The following is a 23,686-nucleotide window of genomic DNA, read 5'->3' on the forward strand; positions in this document are numbered from 1 at the left end:
TATTTACTCACTTCATTGCCCGTTAGACCACACTTTATTGGCATAAGGTGAGATTAGAAACTAAGTCAAATATATATTTCACTCTACACATAAATATTATTGGATTAAAAAATATCACTATGTTTTATACCTCTTTTAACCTCTCTTTTCCCCATATTCACTGTCCACCTTCCAAAGCAAAATAGAGCAAAAACAGCCTAATTAATCCTTCTATATATATATATCCATAAATATCATTCTTTTGTCTTCAGAGAAATAGACTTTGTTCTATTAAACCAAATTTACACAATGGATAAACTCTCCATTGCTATTTTCTTCCTTTTTTTCGCCTTTTCGTTTGCTCGAACACCAGTAACGCAACAAGAAAACGATATCACTNAAACCAAATTTACACAATGGATAAACTCTCCATTGCTATTTTCTTCCTTTTTTTCGCCTTTTCATTTGCTCGAACACCAGTAACGCAACAAGAAAACGATATCATTAACATCAAACTTCCAGAATTCGATGCCACCCCGACCACAAACCAGATTGACAAAGAAACTCAACATGTTCAAGACAATGAAGATCACATTCCTGAATCTAGGGACAAAAAGAATAAGGTATTACCTTTGACGCTTGTTCGGTTTCATTCAATCAACCGCCACTTTCATTCAAAATTTTTAGGCAACAACAAAAGGTTTCAGCATCACAAAAAAAAAACAACCGCACTAATTTCAGCAGTACTAGCTACAATTTTCAGCAGCAACAAAATGTTTCAGCAGCACNGAAGATCACATTCCTGAATCTAGGGACAAAAAGAATAAGGTATTACCTTTGACGCTTGTTCGGCTTCATTCAATCAACCGCCACTTTCCGGATAGATCTAGGCGTCCTTCGCGATTATGCGACCACCATCATTTCCATCATGCAGACAACCTGAAGCCAAGAACACAGTCAACACATCTTGATGATCAGATCCCTTATGGTAATGATATGATACCTTCTGAAGGTGATGATGATGACTTTGCACATGTATTTCCTGGAGGCCTGCATCAGGTTCCGGAGGAGTGGATGAGTTTCCTCCACCAAAACAACGAAGATGTTGATGATGATGATGTTGATGAACAGAAGATGTCGAGATTCATAATCAAGCGGAACAAACATGACAAGTTTGGTAAAATGAAACTGAAGGGTCATTTATATGACCCCTTTGAAGAGGAGCACGAGCACGAAGATGAGGATGGTGAGATTTCAGCAATGCAGCATGAAGATCATCATAGCTTTGATAAGAAGAAAATGAAGAAGCATTTGCACCATCACCATGAAGAAGAGGAGCAAGAAGCTGTAGAAGGAAATGAGGCACATAAAGAGGAAAAGAAGACAGGTGGTCTCGTTAAGCACATTCGCAAGTTCTTGGATAACTACTTCGATTGAAGCAGTTCTGCGAATGTGCTCCATGTTTTTTGCTTTAGTATTTTGTATTAGTACATGTATTTGTAGAATCACTCTTTTGGGTTGAGGCCTGGAGACAACCTCTTCGGTATAAATACAAGAAGAAGGTTGCGTACCATACACGCCCACCCTCTCTCCCTAACCCTGCAATAGCAAGGGAACACTTTGTGCATAGGATACACCTTTACCTTGTTGTGATGTGTGTTTTAATAGTTAGTAGACAAACTTGCATCCATGAGAGGTGTTGTAGGAAAATATGTATACAATATGATTGTGTGCGAAGTTGAAATTACAATTTTACTTAGAACATGAAGAAAATTCTTCGTTTCGTTTTTGTGATATACTGAATTGAATTGGAAGCAAAGAATTACTACAACATACTTAGAAGTAGGTAGAGCATGCACCAGTTTTTTGGCTGCTGGTGAGTTCTGCACAAGGAAAAGGGCTGACTTGAATGGCAGCTCCGCTAACATCTGAGCATTTCCAAATGGAATTTCGTGGGCCAGGGTTGCCATGAAGGTTGATATTGGAGAGACAAATCCCAGAGAAAGGGGAATTCTTCAAACCGTGAATCAAACCAGCCTGCAAAACCTTTTCACCCCAAACATCCTTAATCTTGATACCCTTAACAACTGGAAGAGCATTTGGATTGAAATTTTCATCTGGATGATCCCCAACATCACCTGCAATCTTAATCCCCGTCCGTGCATTTTCTATGTAGACATTTGAGACCGTAATGTTTCTGATCATCCCTCCTCGGCCAATGTTTGTCTTAATGTGAATACCAACTCCCATATTGAAAAGACTTATATGCTCAGCTAAAACGTCCACTACGCCACCAGAGGTTTCACTTCCAACTGCAATTCCAGCAAATGGAGATGATCCAGTTATCCTTCGGATGGTTATGCCATGACTAGGGCGACCATAAGCAATTCCATATTGATCCCAGCCACTCTTTACGGCTACTAGATCATCCCCTACTGAAATATAGGAATCTTCAATACAGACATTGGAGCTTGAGTCTGCAATAATAAACAAACATGTCAATGAATTGAAGATCACTGATTATTGTAAAGAGTAATGATAACTGCTACATGATGTCTCTTCAGCATAATGTCACATCCAAAAAAGAAAAAAAGACAGACTATCTCAGCTCTGAACAGTTCAAGGATTTCTGCCAAAAAGTTTTCACTAAATTAGTAACCATGAGTTACTATAACGAAATGCGCCAATAAAAAGGCACTCAGAACACTTGAGGAAGAGAAACTTAATGACAAAAAAGTACTAGCTTGATACACAAAAACGGAACTCTTAACTCCAAACACAAATAAAAAGGTTCCTTTTAGGAAGTTGATTTCAGAAAACTGCTTTGCTTTACCTGGATCAATTCCATCGGTATTTGGTGAATCAGCTGGAGCCAATATGGTGACATATCGAATAACAACATTGCTGCCAGAGGAACAAATAAACAAATTAAACTAGTCTGCAATAGGCCAGCTATATGGTTGCAGAATTTCTTTTCAGATTTTTAGGCATGACACAAAATTTTGAAAATTTATACCTGCAATAAACAGGGTGGATATTCCAAAAGGGAGAGTTCTTGAAAATGACATTAGAAATGAGTATGCCTCTGGAGTTCATTAGTTCAACGAGATGAGGTCGTGTAAACTGAAGAGTTCTTTGCCTCCACATATTCCACCAAACATCACCCTGGCCATCAATAGTACCATTCTCACCTAAAAAATCAGTTCAATATATCAGCCGAACCACATAATAACAGGCCTTGAACGTCGTTATGATAAAGTTAGGAGGTTCTTACTTGCCACAAACTGTATCCAAAAATGTACTGCAGGAATATAAAAGAATATAATAATGAATATTTACCCGTGATTATCACATCATGGAGCCCGTCTCCATGGAGTAAGCTCATATACCTTGCACCAGGTCGCTCTCTTCCTCTCCCATATGAAGGCAATGGATCAACTAATGGCCATTGACTGGGATCCTAAATTGTAATTCATTGCAAGGATTAGAGAGTCAATTGGACAACACGAAGGAGGAGAACAATAAGTGGTCTTAACTTCAAACTAAAATATGTGATCTCATACTACATTTGCAATACATCAATATCCAAAAGGATGCTTTAACACGGAAACATCATAACTTTTTGGCACACAATTGCAACTTCTACAAAGATGCAAAGCATACTGAAGGTAAGCTACCCTCAGTATCAAACAGCCTTTCCTATAAGAAAGGTAAGCTACGGATTGGTATAAAGAATACTGAGGTGGATGCATAAACTGTTGAAGTCTGCAACAATGGAAGAAAGAATCTAGCTAAAGATAGCAGATCTGAATAAACGCTCTAATCATTTGAAACTGAAGGTTTAAACTAAGGCCCAAGAATACAACCCGAATCACCAGTGTAACAGACTATGTTTCTTTTTTCTTCCATGGCAAGTGGAACTATTTTCGATTTATCATAGAAGATTATGTGATGATCACGTAGAGTCAGACGAATAAGCAATGGTATCTACTTATCTTGCTGGAAAGTAGCTCAGTGCTTTACATTCTTGTTTTTTTCTATGTGAAATATAAATTCTTGTTTGATTAACCGCAGTTCTGTTCAGCGATAACTTCACAATTACAAGTTACAAGCATGTACAGAAAAATAATACAAAGAGACAAAGATCAAATTGGCTTTCATTATTTTAAACTTTTATTTGTTCTTGTCTGATGAACACCATTAAATAGTACAATAAACCCCATGGTTGTCCACCATCCCTAATATTTTAAATACCATCACATGGATCAGGTCCCAATATCCAATGGCCCGCCAATTACTTAATGCATTTAACTCTTCTGTCCATACATAAACAATTGCTATTTTTAAATAGACTCACTTTAGGCTACTCCAATTACATGTCTTGCTTAATATATTGAAATGTTGTCCTATACATCCCACTGTATTCAAAAACAAATGACGCCGTGTAAGCACGTGAACCTGAAATCTAGGTCAAGAAAATTATACACTCACCATTATCATACTTGGGAAAAGGTCTTAAAATCTACATTTACAAAATTCCAATTAAGTTCTTGCATTCATGGCTGAAATGAGTCAAATGATAGTCAAAAGAAGAAAGTTCAAAGTAAATGATTCCTTCTAAATGCAATTATTCTAATGAAAGTAAAGATATGAAGAATTAAGAATAAACCTGAGTGGCTTTGATAACAGCACCACGGGCCAAATAAAGAGTCATTCGACTAGTAAGATCAAATGGGCCAGTCAAATATACACCAGCAGGTATGTAAAGCAAAGTTCCACCCTTCCTCTTCAAGTGTTGAATTCTAAAGATTGCTTCTTTAAACGCTTTTGTATTCAATGTCCGCCCATCACCTACACCTCCAAAGTCCAATATCGATATCTTATCATTTCGATATTGCATTGGTACTATCCCCGAGCATGTCTCCCCCTCCGCCGCCACCAACCAGCTCGTCAGAAGCAATGTGCTGATAATGCATAGAAATATTGACCCAACCCAATGATTCATTGTCTCTGGAGTTGAAGGAAACTGGAAAAAGAAAATGTATTCAAGCTTTAATTGTGAATATTATACAACAACAAACTCAATGTAATCCCACAACTGGGGTCTAGAAGGATTACTTCTACCTTGTGAATATAAGAGACTTTGTTTCCGATAGACCCTCGACGGACTATAAGTTATGACTACAAGAACCTTCTATGCCCATTAGTTTGATTAGGACCCCAATTTCATTTGACTACTCAATAATTCGTGTATATGAACTAATTATTAAAATTATGCAAGATTAATCAAAAGGGTAAGCAAAAAATCCTTCTTTTTCCTTTTTTTATGCTAAGAGTGAAGATTATGCAAAGATTAATCAAAAGGGTAAGCAAAAAATCCTTTCTTTTTCCTTTTTTTTTGTTGCTAAGAGTTAAGATTATGCAAGATTAATCAAAAGGGTAAGCAAAAAATCCTTTCTTTTTCCTTTTTTTTTTTTGTTGCTAAGAGTTAAGATTATGCAAGATTAATCAAAAGGGTAAGCGAAAAATCTTTTCTTTTTTCCATTTTTTAGTTCTCAAGAATGAAGAAGAAAAAGCTCAAGAAAACCCCAACCAAAATAAGCTAAAATGCAGTAAAAATAACAAAGAGAAACTCCAAATACACAGATCTTGTTCAATCTCCATGAAACCTCAGTTGAAAGTTCAGAAATTTTATAATGTTAAAGCAGAAAGAAAGCTAATCCCTGCTTAAAAAACAGAAAAGAAACAAGCAGAAACCAACCAAAAAAATGCAGTAGAAATCCCAAAAAGATATCTCCAAATACACACAGATCTTGCTATGTACATCAAAATTCCCATTGTAAAAGTAAACAATTTAGCAGAAAATAACAAAATGAGTATTAAAAAAGTTGAAATTGAGTACCTGGAGGTGTAGTTTGTCTACAAGCAAGTGTCTTTTGTTGTATTTTGAAGTTTAAGATGAAGAAAAGAAGATTTTATGAGCAAAATTTATTTAGTGCTACTTGAAATTTTGCAGATAAAGAGAAAAACAGGGGTCCTGAAGTTGATTAGTTGAAAACAGAGCCACTCACCGTCATGGGCCGAGTACAATAAGGACCGTTAGGACATGAATTTATTAAATTTTACGTTGAAAAATCTCATATTAAAATAATTAAACAATTACAATAATATGTTTAGAAAAATTTCACAAAATGAAATCAAAAAAAATAATCAGATTCGAAAAATGATAAAATCTCGCTTCATGAAAATAAAATATAAGAAGCTATAGCATTTTTCTTCTAAAATAAAATACTTATCGTTTCACCGTGACCCGCGAACACGAGTACATGACCATGATACAAGTATGGCACTCATAAAATTTAATTAAATTATATACATATAGGCACTTTTTATTTTATTATATAGTTTTTTAAAAGACTATATAATTGTAATTTACACAAATTCACAAAATTAAAACAGTTCACGTGTGTAGATAGCTGCACTTATTGTTGGTAGCTGGAATAACCATGTGTCCTGCCTTTGTCTATATTAAACACAATCCAGCTCATTTTATGTTAAAATTTGTTTTTTTATATACTCATCATTTCGTATTAATATCAGTCGCGAAATTAGAAATTATAACACTCAATTACATACTAACGCCCGATATCACTATCCTCAATTTGAGAACCAATAAAAATTAGATCCTCTCACCACTTCCAAAAGTACTAATTATTAAAGCAAAGATCCATAACTTAACATGAAAAATTAAAAGCTTAGCTAGTGATATGAAGAATAAAGCTCCACATATATCAACTAAAGTTAAGTTTTCCCACTAAATCACTTCAAAAGTTGTTGGCTAATCACAACAAAACAAAGAGAATGGATTGCTTTTTGTATCTTTTTGCAAAAATGTATAGCAACTAGTAAGTTACTTGTTGCCATCTCTTTATCATTTTTGCCTTTTCTTTTGTTTCCCTTAGAAGATTTGGAAAAGAGATTTAGGGCCTATGGAACTTTTGAATAGCAATATGTATCACTTGTTTGAATCAATTTGCACTCATATCAACTATTTGGATCAGCTTGCGCTCACATCAATTATTTCATCAGGTATATATTACTTCGCATTAGCACATGTACAAACATTTTCATCATAGACATGTTGTATCACATCAACGCATACATCAACTATTTCACCAGATACATAACATTTCGCATGAGCGCATGTGACAACACAATCACCATAGACATGTTGTATCACAACAACACATATATCAACTATACATATCAGTTCAAACAAATGTATCAACACATGTTCCAACTATTTTACCATAAACTTGTTGCCTTGCATTGGCACATTTAATGAGAGATTTGAGTGTTGGATCTCTCTTGCGACTTGCGCCATCTTCGTTGAATCACTATACAACACCTTGTGATAACAACAACAACATATCCAATAACATCTCATAAGTAGAGTCTGAATAGGATAAAATGTACACAAACTTTACCCTGTGTTTTCCTAAGGACCCTCGAGTCGGTACAACAAATCTCAAGGGGAAAGTGGAACACAGAACAAAAAGCAAGCACCCTATTTTTAATATACCAAATACTGTTTCTGGTACATATTGACACACCAAAATCAAAAGATACACAAGCGTATAGCGTGTCATAACCACACAACAATGATCCTATAACAAGAAACAGCACCTTAATGAGCATAGATGTTTACAACCCAAGCTCAATTCACACACAGCCACAAACAGCATGGCTGGTTCTTCACATTATGAAATAGACTGATTGCATTTTACAAACCGCGATGACCTTACAGACGATGAAGAGGAAGCATGAACATATATATGTATATATAGATAAAGATATATATACTTCTGAGATCGAGAAGGACCGGCATAAGTACCAGTCACTCTTACTCGCCTTCTAATCAAATCCTTGCACGCTTGGCAAAATGATGAAGCTGTTAACCTACATTCTGTCGATAGGCTCCATATGGCCCTGCACGGCTAAGCGCTCTGATACATCAGCTAGTGATTTGAGGTTACACCGGATGAGGGCCTCGACAAAGTAACAAGTTTCATCCTTAGTATTCCCATCTGGTACATCCACCACGAATGACTCGACTACCATTGTTCCAGGCCTTCCGTCAATGACCTTCGGGTGAACGGTGATAATTGATGAGTAGTTCTGCAAGTTATGTGAAGAAACATTAAGACAGCCACCATCATCTCTTGTTTTTCCTTCCCGAGATGATAACAGAACACATGGTGACGAGCCTAAGAATCCAAAGTGAACAACCAACAAAACACCCCCAACCCCCCAAACCCAAATACACACAAAAAGAGGGAAATAAAATAAAAAGATCACAAGAAAGACTTCATGAATAAATAGAGCAAATAACTTGACTATATAGGTCACTTGTTGATACTTCACGCTTCATGGTTGATTCTACGAGGGAAAAGTTATGGATATATTCTATACATATCAAATGATGAGATAGAAGACTCATACCCTAAGCCTGTGATCTCCACCTACGATCTTTACACCAAAAATGTGCTCGTCATCATCTAGAAGCTCTAACCTCTCCTTGCTTGTGGTAGCTGGGAGTCCGGACTTAACATTCACTTCCCTAACACTTCCGATTTCAAGGTCCCCTTGCACGATGCACCTGCTAACAAATGGTTTGTACCTTTGTGGTTGATCAAACCTCCTCACTAATGACCAAACCTATCAAATATACCAAAACCCAGTAAGTACCCAGTGAAAAAAAGATAAATATGTTACCTTTCTCAAAACAAAAAAAATATACATGGTGGTACATCCATTTTCCGTCTTTAAATACAATACATGTAAACCATAGAAATCCAAAATAGTCTACTATTCTTCAATCTTTTCCAGTGATCAATTGACAATCCTGAACAGTTCTAAGAACATCAATGAAATGAAGTAATAAAACAATCAAACGTCTTGAATTCTTTCAAACTCACTGCATTTTTTCTACCTCATAAACAGCTTAAAATACATTGTCCAAAGAAAAGTTCAGAGGCATCTCTGCAACTAGCTTCCTCAACAGATAAAGACGGAGCTCTCTTTTCAGTAACCAACCCCTCTTTTCTCTCAAATACACAGCTATTGTGAAAACTAAAATCCATAATCTATGTTATCGGAAAACACTATAAAGATTGTTTTTTCCAAGAATCTAACTTAGGGCAACTTACAACATCACCAAGAGCTCCAATATGCTTAACAAGTGAGAAATTGCATCAATTATCTTAAAATAAACATAAAAATCCAATCTTTTTTTTCAATACACTGAATAAGGGCTACCTACAATCTCAACAAGGCCTCTGATATGCTTAACAAATGAAAATAAACACAAAAATTCAGTCATTTTTTTTCAAGAATCTTACTTGGGGCAACTTACAACATCACCAAGAGCTCCAATATGCTTAACAAGTGAGAAGTTGCATCAATTATCTTAAAATAAACATAAATATCCAATCTTTTTTCTTCAATACACTGAATAGGGGCTACCTACAACCTCAACAGGGGCTATGTTATGCTCAACAAATGAAACTAAACATAAAAATTCAATCTTTTTTTTATTAAGAATCTAACTTGGGGCAACTTACAACATCAACAAGAGCTCTAATATGCTTAACAAATGAAAATAAATATAAAAAATTCAAACTTTTTTTCAAGAATCTTAATTGGGGTTACTTACAAGATGAACAGGAGCTTTAATATGCTTTACAAGTGATGAACTACACTGATTATCTCTAACATCATGTCTATGATGTCTCCTAATATACTCATCTTCACTACTAATTTTTCTATCAACGTTCATGATGCTGACCATCGCCGGAGAAAAAACAACGGCACCGACAACCTCGTCGACGGCGAATAAATCTGAAAAGAAAAAAAGAGTGGAAAATGAGAAAACTTAATTTAGAAAAAGCCAAAAGACACCGCCATTAGAACCTCGAAATAATTTTTTGAGTGGTTTAAATTTGATGGGTTATTTTATTTTTTTATATATATTTTTATTTTCTCGTCCACATCTATAAACCTCCATTATTGTTATTATTTTTTATTTTTTTGTAATTTAAATAATTAAGACAATTTGTGCAAGTGGGGTTTTTGGTGGTGGGGGGTAGGTATTAAGTTTCTAAATTTAATTAACATTTTGATCTAAAATGGAGAAAACTACTTTTTACAAAAGTAGAAATTGATAATGTTATTTAGAATAATATATTTGATGTTATAAGATAAGTAATTGGTTAAAATCTTTATTAATAATATTGTGCCCTTGTCGGCTTCAAAGTATCTTGATTATTTGTTTTTTCTTTTATTTTAATTTATTTGTCCTTATTTGAATTGACGTGGATTTTAAAAAGTAAAAAAAGAAAATTTAATTTTATGACTATAAACTAAAAATATGTCCTTTGGGATGACTCAAATGGTTTTGAGGGCGAGATCGATCTCTCTTAATATCTTCTGAGTTGATTTTGTGACATAGAATTTGTCTAGTACGATTTACATTTCATATGTCATTCGGGATAATTTAGTTGATTTTGAGGGTGGTTGTTCGCGCGGATGACTCGGGATCGATCCCCACTGAATACATTTGAGTCGAGTTTGTCGAGCAGAGACAATGACAGAAATTGTAGCGACTTCCAATTATTCTGGGAATTCAAAAAAAAATAAAAATATATACATATATATATACACATATATATAAATATATATACATATATATATATACGTATATATATATGTATATATATTTATATATATATATATACAGATGTGTGTATATATGTATATATATAATATCATGTTATTTAATCTTATTGATTTTAAATATATATCATATGAAAAAAGAATTAAACAATATATTTTTTACTAAAACGAACTTTAAAGAAGGCAAATGAATTGTATAGTTTTGTTCGAAATCAAATTATTGTGATTACTGAGATTATCTACCATATAATTTCAGTGTAAAACAAAAGGAATAAAGATTCTTGCAATTTATAATTCAAAACATTTATGATATTTGCATGATTCCATTATAAAATTATGTCAGAATAAATTAAAATAAAGAATTCAAAATTAAATTATTTTAGGTATAGAAGATATATATCTCATAAAATAAAATAGATGCATAATCAAAACATTTTATCCTATTATAATTTGGATTCCAGTCAATCATTTTCTTCATTCCAATCGGATAAGTCGTTAGCCTACACTTATATACAATGATTTGTTTGTTCTTCGATATTCGATAAATTTAAATAACTTAAATTGAAATTGAAAATTTTCATTTAGAAATAAAATATTTTTTATTAGACAATCAACTTTGATTGTATTCAGCTCAAACTAATTATCACTCTGATAAATAATTAAATTATTTCAAAATTGAATTATTATCTCCTTAAACACATACTTCACTCTTTTTTTTAGGGTGAAACCATACATAAAAGAATCACTACTTGTTTGATAATTAGCCATCATCCACAATTATTAATCCACTGCTAATCCATCATTAAATCACCAAACAACCACTAAATGATCATACATAAGGGAAAATTAAACCGAAATTAAATAAAGCTAGGTAGGAGGGGAGTGGTTCTCCTTTTGATGAAAAAAAACATTATTTATATCTATATATAATAAAATGATGCTAAATACTCTTTGCTCATTTTATACATTTATTTTTCGTATTTTCAAATTTTTTAATAAAAATATTTAATTGTATCTCGATAAAAATTTCCGACTCCATTATTATTAGCACGGAAAAGAGACATATAAGGAGGGTGAAGCATGACATCTTGTTTTATTAAGTGAAAGTAACATATGTGGAAGAATAAATTTTAAAAAAATATATATATAGATAAGAAAAAAGCAAAAAGAATACAAAAAAGTAGAAAATAATAATTAAATATGCACATAACATAGCGTGTATATATCACTATAATACTTTAACTCATACTTGAATATGACTTTTCTATATTTCAATTTAAAATAATTTGAGAGTATTATCGATCTACAGTTAAAGAATAAAAGAAATAGGAAGAAAGAGTGTGAAAATATTTATTTATTTAGCCTTAGAGAGAGAATGTGTAATTAAAAATTTCGAACAAATTTAAGATTATTCTTATGTTTTTTTATTAAATTTTATATTAGGTGAAGAAATTCAATCAAATACCAAAATATCCTTTCTTATTCACTTTCTCGTTACAACTTACAAGTCTACAACAATATATATGTAGCGTTCTAAACAATATATATGTATACATGTATTATACATCATGCTTCACAACAATATATATGTAGCGTTCTAAACAATATATATGTATACATGTATTATACATCATGCTTCACTAACTATTTTTAGATTATATATAAGTTGTTACAGTGAGCGACTATTAATTATATTAATATTTTTAGTAAATTTTTTGAATTCTAGTTTTTTCTCAAAAATTTAATAATTGTAACATGAAGTCTACGTAGCCAGTGATTGGAATACTAAAAATTATGAAAGTGTATTTATATTCCGTTCTATAAAATTATAAATATTGAAAAGTGGTATTTTCCTCAATAACAAAAAATCGAACAAACTTTATGTCACTCAATATCATAAGTGCGTAGTGAATCTTTGAAAAATATTTATTGCAAAGATACCAAATAAATGTATTACGTACTATTTGCCATGCAGGCATGTGATAATTAAATTAGTTGGATTCTTTTGGTTGAGTATATATATGCAATTCTATAAATTTGTTTGATTTTTTCATTTAAACACTTAAATTAAGACTTATACCTATCGAATACTATCGTGAATGTTTCAACATGTCACGTAATTGAAGTACAAACATTTTGTTTTTGTGACGAATCGTCCATTAAATTATACAAAGCTTAAAATATCAATCAATCTTACTTTTTTGTTGTCTTCAAAATAAATATGTTATTAAGCTAATTAAATCTTGCACAATGTTATAAGAAGTAATAAATATCGTATGGTGCAACACTTAATTTATGGCATTTAAATAAAAATTTAACAAGATATAAACGAATATTTATCTATCATATTCAATCATTTTATCCTTTTAGAATAAATTCTTGTTGGTCCTTGCATCAAATAATGGAGGAAATAAAAGAATCCCACTAACCAATATAACTTGTATAAATACCTATCTTCATCGACTCATTTTCCTCAGGCCATCAAAAAAAATAAAACACTCGTCTCAAACAAACAAACAAAAAACCCATTAAGTAATGGCTTCAATGCAGTGCTACAAAGAAGAAGGCAAAGAGTTCGATTACTATAGTTACGGAAACCAAAAACCTTCTTACTCGAGCTCTGGATATGAACAATCTTCCTATGAAAAAGAAAAGTGTTACGAAACCAAACCTGGAATGATGGGCTACGGCTCTAGCCATGGCCATCAACATGGTAGCAACCCATGTGGGCCAATGATGGGCCATAACACGGGCTATGGTACGGGCCATAACGGTACTTCTCATGGGATGGGCTATGGTACGGGCCATGGAATGGGCTACGGTATGGGCCACAGCAATAATTCTCATGGAATGGGCTGTGGTACGGGCCACAGCAATACTCATGGGATGGGCTACACGGGCCACAGCATGCACAAACCTAAGCCCGGTATGGGCTTGGGCCTCGGAACGGGCACAGCTTTGGGCCATGTTATGGGCTTTGGAAAGAAACACGACGGACATAGTAGCTATGCAATGGGCTCTTCGGGCTGCACCACTTACAAGAAACAACACCGTAAGAGAAATGGTTACGGCAGTGGCAGCGATTGCAGCGACAGCAGCGATGACGAGCGTCATTGCTAAATTAATTACTACAGGTAATTATACCGTGTACAAAAGTTAAATTCATTGTACAAATTAAAATAATATAGAGTCTACATACAAATAATTCCACGTATAATTACTAAACTTAACTCACTATAATAACAGTAGAGCTTACAAAACTATTCCCTATAACTGAACTTAACGCAGGTCGCATTAAAGAAACTAAGCTTTACTTCACTTTTAATAGTATAGTCATAAAAGTTAAAATGTTCACGTTACTTATATATAAATTAAACGAAAAAAAATATTCATAAATATGTGAAATTAACTATATGATTAATGTTTAATTATTTTGTTGTAGGGTTTCATGTGTAGCAGCCTGGCTTATGGGAGAGATTGAATTATATGTCCCAGTACTATAGGGAGTATTTGTGATAATAAAAAATAAGAAGCAAATCAGCTATGGCTAGCTATATATTGACTATTTGAAGTTAATTATGAAATCTTAAGTTGTGTGTCTGTGTGTTGGTACTTTAAGTACCAATTTAATGTAACTGCTTATTACCTTTGGCAATAAAACTACGTTATTTGTGTTGATTATATATAATAAGTGGAATTTGAAGAAAATACAATAAATGAAAATATTATTCTTATAATAGTTAGAGAGTAGAAAATATATTCATACGACGATAAAAATAAGTAGATACAAAGCAATTCAGTAACAGAGATATCAATACTAATTTAAGTAAGTGACAAATAATTTATGTAAATTACGTGAAATTACACAAAGTTTTTTTTTACATACTTCGATGGTTAGTGATGTTTTATTCGAATTATATTTTTTTTTACAATTTTGATTTTTCAGTAATTTACGGGACTTTATTGTTCAATTATTAATCCTTCTTAATTGCCTTGTTAACCATGTAAAAATCAAATGAAAATAAAATAAAAAAAGACCTGCCAATTCAATTACATGCTTAATTATGAGAAAATATTATTGGGCTATTCCAAAATCCTTGTCATTTGTCAATATAGGATTATAAATTCAACGCATATAAAAAAACTCAACTATAGTTCCATTATTCAGAGCACACAATACTAATTCTTATCCTTTATTTGCTCTTTTATCCCTAGAAAACTATGGCAAATTGGGAAGAAATGCCCAACGATCTTATTGTTTTTTCGTGCTATTTGTACTTCTTGGCGGATTGCCTATACAAAGGATGATTTCAATGTGTTTTCGTCCCAAGTTTCATTGTTTATGTTGGCCTGACTTTCGAGAGTTTTACTCTAGAATCTTGAAGAATCTTGAAGAATCTTGAAGAGGTTTGGAGACGACTCTAAATCAAGTACCTGTGTAAATATACAGGGCTTTGTATGATAATTTTTATTTACACTTTAACCCCTAGATGTGTAGTATAAATAGGAGACTTTCATTTATAAATCAAGCAAGTGCAAGCCATCTTTCAAAGCAATATAAAAAAGTCTCTAAAAAATTCTCAAAGAAAATGAAAATTCGAAAAATGAAAAGATCGTAAAAGATCGAGTCTAAGAAATGACCAAAATCTCAATCCAATGCATTACGCGATGAAAATTTCTAGAATCAAGATTATTAATTGAATAATCTTCCAAAATCAAAGAAAAATTATTGAATCAAAATTCTCAATTATTTATGATAATAAGAATTTTTGCAATACCCCAGAATATTTCATACTTAATATTTTGTATAATTATAGATAACTGACGTGAGTTACTTTTGTAGTTCAAATAATTTTAATTTCAATTGTTCCATTTTCAAGATTGTAAGCTCCCATATCTCTTCCGCGATAGACCATGTAAGCAACGGTTCGATGAAAAGCACTCTCGCCCTCTAACTTTTGAGAGAAATAATCGTGAAACTTTATTTTTGAAAAGAGAGTAAAATTTTCGAAAGTCATCTGCTAGCATAAGCAATGGAACTCGAGGCAAAAACACATCGAAATCGTCCTTATTAGTGGCAAATCGCCGAGAGGCACAGACAACACGAAAAGTAATAAAATCTTCGATCACTTTAATACGATTTGCAATAATTTGAATTATTTACTTTGAATAATGAAACTATAGTTGAGTTTTTATAGGCATGGAATTTGTAGTCCTATATTAATAAGGATTTGGAATATGTTTTTTTTTAATAGGCATGCAATTTATAGTCCTATATTGACAAGGACTTGGAATTTACGTAATTTTTAAAAAGATTCATTTTCAGCAAATAAAAATATCAGTAATTACTATAAGGTTAAACAATATATTAATATATTATATATGAATGTAACAATTATGTTTGTAAGGATAAATTACATGGTTAAATAAACATATACTAGTTAATTAGTTCATCATATCTATAGTTTTTGTTAATTACCACTCGCCATCAACGTTCAAGGATAATTACGTCACCCACTTTTTTCAGTTTGTATAAGCATATACATTTGTATAACTTTCATATAACGTAATTTGTATATTACAATTAATTCGTAGAATTATTTAAAGTTCAAATATTTATATTTGTATAAAATCGTTATTTCTAATTTATACAAAAAATAAATACAAATCAATTGATACTAACTAGTTTATACATACAGACAAAATAGTCCAATTATACAAACATATCCGCAAATTATACAAACTAGGTGTACATAACAATTTAAACTATAATTACAACACTTAATTATGCAAACTATAACTATGAAGCCCAATTAAGTTTATTATAATGACTATTTGTAAAATTTCCTCTTTTTAAAAGCTATATTTACACTCGAGAACACAAAGCCGTTACATTCGCACTCTCAAAAATTCGAAAGATATCACATAGAAATTGAAACGAAGGAAATAAATACTCTTAAAATAATTACCAATATTTGACACGAGAGGTTAAGGGCCCGTTTGGATGGGCTTAATAAAAGCAGCTTTAAAAAAGTACTTTTGAAAGTGCTGAAACTTATTTTTAAAATAAGCAGTTATGCGTTTGGATAAAAGTGCTGAAGTTGCTATGCCAAACGTGAAAAGGGAAAAATGGAAGAAAGAGATGTTAGGGTTATGTGGGTAATTTGGAGATTGTATAAAAATATTAAGGGCAAAAAGAAAAAAATGTGATCAACTTAAAACAGCTTATAAGCTAAAAAAAAAAAGCACCCCTACCCCAGCTTTTAACTTTTGGCTTAAAATAAGTTTTTTTTAACTTAAAATAAGTTATTTTGAGTATTGCCAAACAGCTAAATAAATCAAAAATCAACTTTTAAGTCAGTTTGACCAGCTTTTAAGCTGAGCCAAACAGGCTCTAAAACTTAAAACTATTTATTTACCAACTCTGCTCGCAACATATAAATCAGGCCCAAAACTAAATCACATGGCCCAATAAACGGTTCAATAAATTCATCTTTTCTCCCGCCAAGTTAAATGCTTCATTATCCTCGGTCCGATTTCCCGCCATTTTCAGCTTCCGTTCTAGATCTTCATCGCCGCCGCCGTCCGCCGTATCCGACGCCGCTGTATTCAGCCGGTGATTCAAGTATACCGGTGAGTTCTATATTATCCTTAAAGTTTTATCCTGATTAATGTTCTCTTTGAGCTTACTTGAACGTTTATTATAGCTTCCTGGTGCTTACAATTGCTAGGGTTAACTCCGATGAAGATAATCTGAAACATTTGTTTATGTTTACAGTGCTGCGTAAATTATTTCTGTAAATTTGGATAAAGGAAAATGAGCAGAGAAGAAGTTGAGAATGGAGGAGATGATATGTTAATAGACGGAGATGAAATTGAGCAAAGGAGGCTAGAGAATGCCGTTCCAGAAGGATTCAATGCCGATTATTTAAAAGCATATTATGGTAATTCTTTGTTTGTTACATTTTGGTTTTGTTCATTTGTATACGTTGAGTATCATGATTTTAACTTTATGAGTTGGAGTTTGTAATTCTGTCAAAGCTCATTTGATTTGATGAGTTTGAAATCTATTACTTGTATTTATCCGATGCGCTTTTCAGTTAGGATGAAATTGCAACACATACTCTACATCGGTCCCTTTTTTTACACTCACTTAGACACATATGTTTGTCATGAATTTTTTAAGCTAGGATTAGACATTTGTATACTAGGCTGATATTTGCAAAACATACTCTCTCCGTTCCAATTTAAGTGTCTTAATTTGATTCAGCATGGAGTTTAAGAAACAAAGGGATACTTTTAAATCTTGCGGTGTAAAAGTAAAAATTGTTTGAAGAAATGTTCTTTAGGTGTCAGTATAAACTAAAGAATACTGTAGCTTTTTATCTTCCTTGAAAGCAATAGGGTTAGGAATTCAAGATTGTTGATAGAGCTATGCTGGGGCAATTTTTTACCTTCCTCGATCCCTCATCCTCTAAGAAAAAATTCTGTCACACATCAGTAATTTTTAATTTGGTCTCGAAAACCATTTATGGATTGATATCTCAAGCCAAGTCTTCTCTGTTTGCAGGAAAGATTTTCCCTTATGTTGATATGTTCAAGTGGCTGTCTTATGGCAACGGTAAAAGCAGTTCGTTGATATGCAATTTCTCATTTCACATTTCTTTTGTAACACTACTATTGTGGGTTCTCCAGATGGAAAGCATCCAGGATGTGATCACTCATACTTTGGTCGAAGGGAGTTTTCTTTCACATTGGATAATGATATTTACTTGCGATTTCAATCGTTTAATTCTGTATCTGAGCTGGAAAATGCTATCAAAGAGAAGTGTCCTTTCAAAATAGACATTGGACCTGTCTACAGCGTAGATGTAAGATCTCTGCTACTGTCGTTCTCCCTGCATTAGAACTTAAGTTAAGTTTTTGTGTTAGCGTGATGGACAAATTGTAGAATATCTTGTAGGATATACATTAAGAATTCTCGCTATGATAATTATGCAAGAGATATTCTTGATACTACATTTAGTGTAGAATATTGTGTAACATTTACTGAGGATATCTCTCGTGTATAAATACCAATTTATTCTTATCTATCTGAAAAAAATGAATTGAGAAAATCATTCTTCCGTTCCCCTTGTGTTTTCTCTATTTTTGCCTCTATGAACAAGAGGATTCGGGTAAAAGTTATTTACAGTTAATTTGCTACATTTGTTGCTTTTATGTGTATTCAGAGGTTCTTATATGTGTTTTTATACTGTCTGCTTGTTAAGTCACTTCAAAAGAAAAAAAGGAGTTTCTTTTTAGCTAAAACACGCATAATGGCCTTACGTTGAGTTAATCATATGGTTTCTCATTTCGATATATTTTTACCGTTTATATAATACTTCTAATTGCTATCTTTCTGTGCTGCAGCCTTCAAAAAGGCACGCATATTCACAAGGTGGTGACAATATTTTCACACCTGTTGAGAAGGAGCTAGTTTTTGATATTGTAAGTCATTGAGATTGAAAATATTAATGTTACTGTGGAATATTTGCCAATTCATGTTGCCGCTGAAAGAAGTCACATACATATCATACTGCAGGATATATCAGACTATGATGATGCCAGATATTGCTGTTCAGGAGCTGATGTTTGTTTAGAGTGCTGGCCGCTGATGACAATTGCTATCAAGGTCATTGATACTGCTCTCAGAGGTATAGTCTTTATGACATGAAAAACAAACGGCTGTTTTTCCCCAGAAACATTTTGACCTTTGGAACTTCTGCAAATGTATGTTGCATACACTCTCATTTTGTTGTTTCACAGATGACTTTGGGTTCAGCCACATCCTATGGGTATACAGTGGCAGACGTGGTGTTCATTGTTGGGTTTGTGATGGAAAAGCGAGAAGGTACTGCTCCAGATGTGTATTCTGTGATTGCTGTTTATTTTATTTACTGATATAGTCATTGTATTACTTTTCTACTATTTTCATACTGTTCTTATATTCAACATCATAATCAGGTTGAACAATGAACAGAGGGCTGCAATTGTTGATTATTTTCGTGTCTACAAGGTACTTAGAGATACTTTACATGTTTTCTAATGGAAATTATGATAACTTGAGGTTCTAACAGAAATGTATTGTGTTTACATTTCAGGGCAATGAGAATAGCAGTAAAAAAGTTTCTCTAGTGGGTCCTGCACTTCATCCTTTCCTCGTGTAAGGTTCTATCCATTTTTTTCTCTTTGTTTAGGTTTAGGTTGTATTCTTAGTCAATTTCTACCTCTGCAGGAGATCTTATACTGAGGTCTTGAAAGATTACTTTGAAAAAAGACTGTTATCAAGTCAAAATTTGTTCTTGAATGAGGAAAGGTTTGAGAAGATTCTGGAAATGATACCTGATGAGTGTATGCAAGTTTACCTTTCATTACTTCTAAATCATTTTCATCTTATTGAGTTTTTAGTGATGTTGAGGAATTTTGCAGCTGTTACATCTGAGCTTCGGGGAAGATGGTTGTCTAACAAACGCTCAAGAGAGGAAATTAATGTTGCCCGGTGGGATCAACTAAAAAATCTATTGCAGTCCAATAAACAAAAGGTAGCAATCTTATATTGACTTGCACTCTGGAAATCAAAGTTTTTAACTGGCAATTTAATCGCATGAATCAAGTTTGGCTTAATTATTAGTCTTGAGTTCATTGAGATTCTTGTATTGTGTGTCATTGCTCCAGAACTCAAAATCTATCATGTTCTTTTGCAAATTGAGTGAACCATGATATTTTTAATAAATTAGCTAATAGATGTGGCTGTATTTCTTGCTTTTCTTGTAGTTTCTTCTAATATCTGCTTAGAGCTTTCCACGTGATTGCTCATATGACAAATTTGAAACAAGTGCCTTCAGTTTCCATTACCGATGGTTCCATTTTCCATTTTCAGGGCCAAGGTCTTCGTAGATGCATCGAGGAAATTGTGTTTACTTTTACCTATCCAAGGCTTGATATGGAGGTTTGCCTATTTCCCATTTCCCACCTTTTGGAGCCTCAGTTCTGCTTATATGGAGTGGAGAGCAACAAATACAATATGACTTGATTATATCCCTTACATGTATGCATAAATTTCAACTGGATTTGCATTTTTGACGTCTCAGGTCTCAAAGCACATGAATCACTTATTAAAGGCTCCTTTCTGTGTGCACCCCAAAACAGGTTTGCCCCTTGCATGCTTGACATCAAAGCACTTGAAAGACAAAGATACTTGAATTATTACAACTCCTTATCTGACTGGATATGATTTCATCTATTGTCTGCATATTTTAAAAGAACTTACTGTTCTTTTTGTCAGGCCGGGTTTGTGTTCCTATTAATCCCAAGAACTGTGAGGAATTTAATCCGTCTGCTGTTCCAACCCTTTCCCAGGTGAATAATCTTCGAAGAGTTTGCCTTTAGCACTTTCAAGATATAATTGGTTTGATTTTAATTGGTTGAAGATTCTTGTTTTATCTGTTACTTGTGAGAGGTAAAATTATATTTTGTAATGTCTAGGAGACTATAGAAATATGTATTTATCATCAAACTGAATTTTTCAAAATCAAATTAGTTAAACTTGTCTGTTCCCATGTTACCAAATATTCGATTCAGAAACAAATGGTTTCCTCGTAATCCAACTCCTCCTTCGTTGTCTCGCCTGATTGGTGTTTTCTCCAATGTTCAATTAGTCAAGGCTGATTGTAATTCTTAAGAGCAAAATGGTGCTGAACCTGATTAAAGGAATTCCTATTCCGTGTACTCAAGACCACACTATTATTCTATTCCTGTTTCTAGTGATACTTCTGAATATGACTTACTTCTGTTAGTGATCCTATCCATCATCAGTTACAACATGACTTGTCCACCTGTGGGATAAGTTAACCATTATCAGTACCATGCTTTTTTCACCCCAGTACTTGTAAGATTGACAATATATTATCGAGCAATCATAATTACGTGGAGACTTCTTATTCTAGATAGTTACTCTTTTCCCTTTTGTTGACACTGATTTGACTGTATTGCAGCTTCTTGGGGAACTTAATACTGGAGGCTTTAAAGGAGAAGGGGATCATGGTATGCTGAATTTTTACTTGTATTTTTCTAATTATTTTCTTGATGTTTTTCTTTCGATCAATTATCAAAAATGGCAATGAATAATTTACTTGAGGTTCTTAAATGATATTTCATTAAGCTAAAGCTAGTAATCGTTCAGCTATCATAACTTATGAACTTCACTCTAGCTAGACAATTAACTCTCGTGTTAATTAGGTCCCGTTTGGACATTACATTTTTACTTTCTTCAAGTTTTTATTTTTCAAAAACCTGTTTGGTTATACATTGTGTCAACCAGTTTTTCAAGTTAAAAATGTTTTTTCTTTCAGAAAACTTCAACATTTTTTTTCAAGTGCAATACATGTCTTAATACAACTTCTACTACCAAATATATTTTTTCAATTTTTAACTCCTTCAAGTATTGCTGTTTTTCAAATATCACTCGATTCATGTCCAAATGCCTTCTTATTGTCTCTCACTATTGCAATGTATTTCTCTATTGTTTCTCTAGTCTAGCTGATCTTAAATTTATGATTTTTACTTTTTGATGAATAAATTTATGACAGAATGGGATGGAACCTCTCTTGGAGATTGTGTTAGATACTTTAGGGAATCCTTCTTGCAACCTCTGTTAAAGTCTTGCAAGGTACATCTCAACTACTTCAAACAAATCATCCTTGTATTTCTTTTGCCATGCTAGAACTTTTGACTTCTGTATGAGACTAGCTGTTTCCAGGAGGCATCCTTGCCATGCCTGTCCTTTTAATAGTGGCTTATCGTACTCATCAGACATTTGGTCATCTAAAATATGTTTTAACCACGTGTTTATTTTGTAACTGGCATCAATGTTTTAAACTTAAACTCATAGGTTAGGAAACTGATGCCAGGAGAATGTGTAAAAGATCACTAAATTTGCAACATATAGTATATATGAATTCATAACTAGTGCAATGCTTTACGACTTTTACGGATTGAATTCATAGAACTTGAATCGTGGATCCACCCTCTGACTGATGCAACTCATAACCATGCAGGAGGAAATAGAGACATCTTATAATGCGAAAGTTCAGCAGTCAAGGAACTCAATTAGCTGGTAGTGTTCTTATAAAATCTCCTATATACATGTGATGTTATTTACGACCCTGCATGTGATTGTAATTATGTGTCAAGACTTTATTGTCCTTGGTTTGTTAATTTATTTGCCTAGTTTAGTGATAAAACTTGTAACATGCTCTCCCTATATTGTTAGTTTATAATATTTCCATTTGAAAAAAAAGAAGAAGCTTGTACTACTTAATGTTATGGGGAGTAATTTGTACTTGCCCTCTTGAGACTACAGCCTTGGCAATCAAATTTTCCTTGCAGCTGACAAATTTTGATAAAAACCTAGATTAGCTTTGATTACAACGTTGTGTGCCAAGAATCTATAATGATAAGTTTTTGTTCATTTAATGAAGTAATGAAAGGAGCTTATAACTGGTTCAAAACTTCAAAGTAACATTATTAAAAACTCAGAAGATTTTGTTGACTATTGTGTATTTGTGGTTTGTGAGACAATAAGTGAATCTTAGTTGTTTGTATTGCTACGGTTCTAAAGTTGTCAGGCAAGCATTGCTGAGACATCACCATCGCCTGCTTTGATCTTTACTCTACCATTTTTATTCACACCAGTTTCTGGGACCATTTCATTTTATTTATTCGAATTTCTTGACAAACCTAACCTTAGTCAGAGAAATAGGCATAGCATTATCTTTTAAATAAATTATGTCTACTCTGATTAGACTTTGGACTGAACTCACACTCCAAAAGCTTGCTTAAAGGGATAAGGAATCTCCAAACTTTATTAGAAGTTTCATGCCTAGGTCCGGACATTCTTTATCCAGGGTTCTAGTCTGGTTTGGAGCGTGGC

General features: G+C 33.1%; 4 protein-coding genes across 9 annotated transcripts; 2 read left to right on the forward strand and 2 right to left on the reverse strand.

The window, feature by feature from the left end:
- Nucleotides 1–839: 839 nt before the first annotated feature.
- On the reverse strand, nucleotides 840–6,142 carry LOC107028490 (probable polygalacturonase). 6 transcript variants are annotated; one of them, XM_015229570.2, is made up of 8 exons: nucleotides 5,882–6,142; nucleotides 4,649–5,005; nucleotides 3,319–3,439; nucleotides 2,996–3,170; nucleotides 2,813–2,883; nucleotides 1,839–2,456; nucleotides 983–1,029; nucleotides 840–918 (listed from the first exon to the last, which is right to left on the reverse strand). In XM_015229570.2, exons 2-8 carry the CDS (start codon nucleotides 4,982–4,984, stop codon nucleotides 883–885), a joined length of 1,404 nt encoding a protein of 467 aa, XP_015085056.1. In that variant the 5' UTR covers nucleotides 4,985–5,005; nucleotides 5,882–6,142; the 3' UTR covers nucleotides 840–882. The 6 variants fall into 6 exon arrangements, with proteins under 6 accessions (XP_015085056.1, XP_027774947.1, XP_027774944.1 ...); XM_027919146.1 differs by having other exon boundaries at nucleotides 1,816–2,456; nucleotides 5,882–6,140; XM_027919143.1 differs by having other exon boundaries at nucleotides 840–1,029.
- A 1,365-nt stretch (nucleotides 6,143–7,507) lies between these two features.
- On the reverse strand, nucleotides 7,508–10,036 carry LOC107026774 (abscisic acid receptor PYL3-like). Its single transcript, XM_015227857.2, has 3 exons — nucleotides 9,695–10,036; nucleotides 8,482–8,697; nucleotides 7,508–8,157 (listed from the first exon to the last, which is right to left on the reverse strand). Exons 1-3 carry the CDS (start codon nucleotides 9,827–9,829, stop codon nucleotides 7,939–7,941), a joined length of 570 nt encoding a protein of 189 aa, XP_015083343.1. The 5' UTR covers nucleotides 9,830–10,036; the 3' UTR covers nucleotides 7,508–7,938.
- Nucleotides 10,037–13,171: 3,135 nt separating this feature from the next.
- LOC107028672 lies at nucleotides 13,172–14,396 on the forward strand. Its single transcript, XM_015229838.2, has 2 exons — nucleotides 13,172–13,847; nucleotides 14,156–14,396. Exons 1-2 carry the CDS (start codon nucleotides 13,469–13,471, stop codon nucleotides 14,167–14,169), a joined length of 393 nt encoding a protein of 130 aa, XP_015085324.1. The 5' UTR covers nucleotides 13,172–13,468; the 3' UTR covers nucleotides 14,170–14,396.
- Nucleotides 14,397–17,210: 2,814 nt separating this feature from the next.
- LOC107027170 (DNA primase small subunit) lies at nucleotides 17,211–23,111 on the forward strand. Its single transcript, XM_015228351.2, has 17 exons — nucleotides 17,211–17,346; nucleotides 17,492–17,657; nucleotides 18,284–18,334; nucleotides 18,409–18,584; nucleotides 19,126–19,203; nucleotides 19,298–19,409; nucleotides 19,522–19,606; nucleotides 19,720–19,771; nucleotides 19,857–19,918; nucleotides 19,991–20,106; nucleotides 20,185–20,297; nucleotides 20,636–20,704; nucleotides 20,847–20,904; nucleotides 21,041–21,114; nucleotides 21,750–21,798; nucleotides 22,344–22,423; nucleotides 22,812–23,111. Exons 2-17 carry the CDS (start codon nucleotides 17,531–17,533, stop codon nucleotides 22,872–22,874), a joined length of 1,365 nt encoding a protein of 454 aa, XP_015083837.1. The 5' UTR covers nucleotides 17,211–17,346; nucleotides 17,492–17,530; the 3' UTR covers nucleotides 22,875–23,111.
- Nucleotides 23,112–23,686: the final 575 nt, after the last annotated feature.

The sequence above is a fragment of the Solanum pennellii genome, chromosome 8 (genome assembly GCF_001406875.1).
Source record: "Solanum pennellii chromosome 8, SPENNV200".
Lineage (NCBI taxonomy): Eukaryota > Viridiplantae > Streptophyta > Magnoliopsida > Solanales > Solanaceae > Solanum > Solanum pennellii.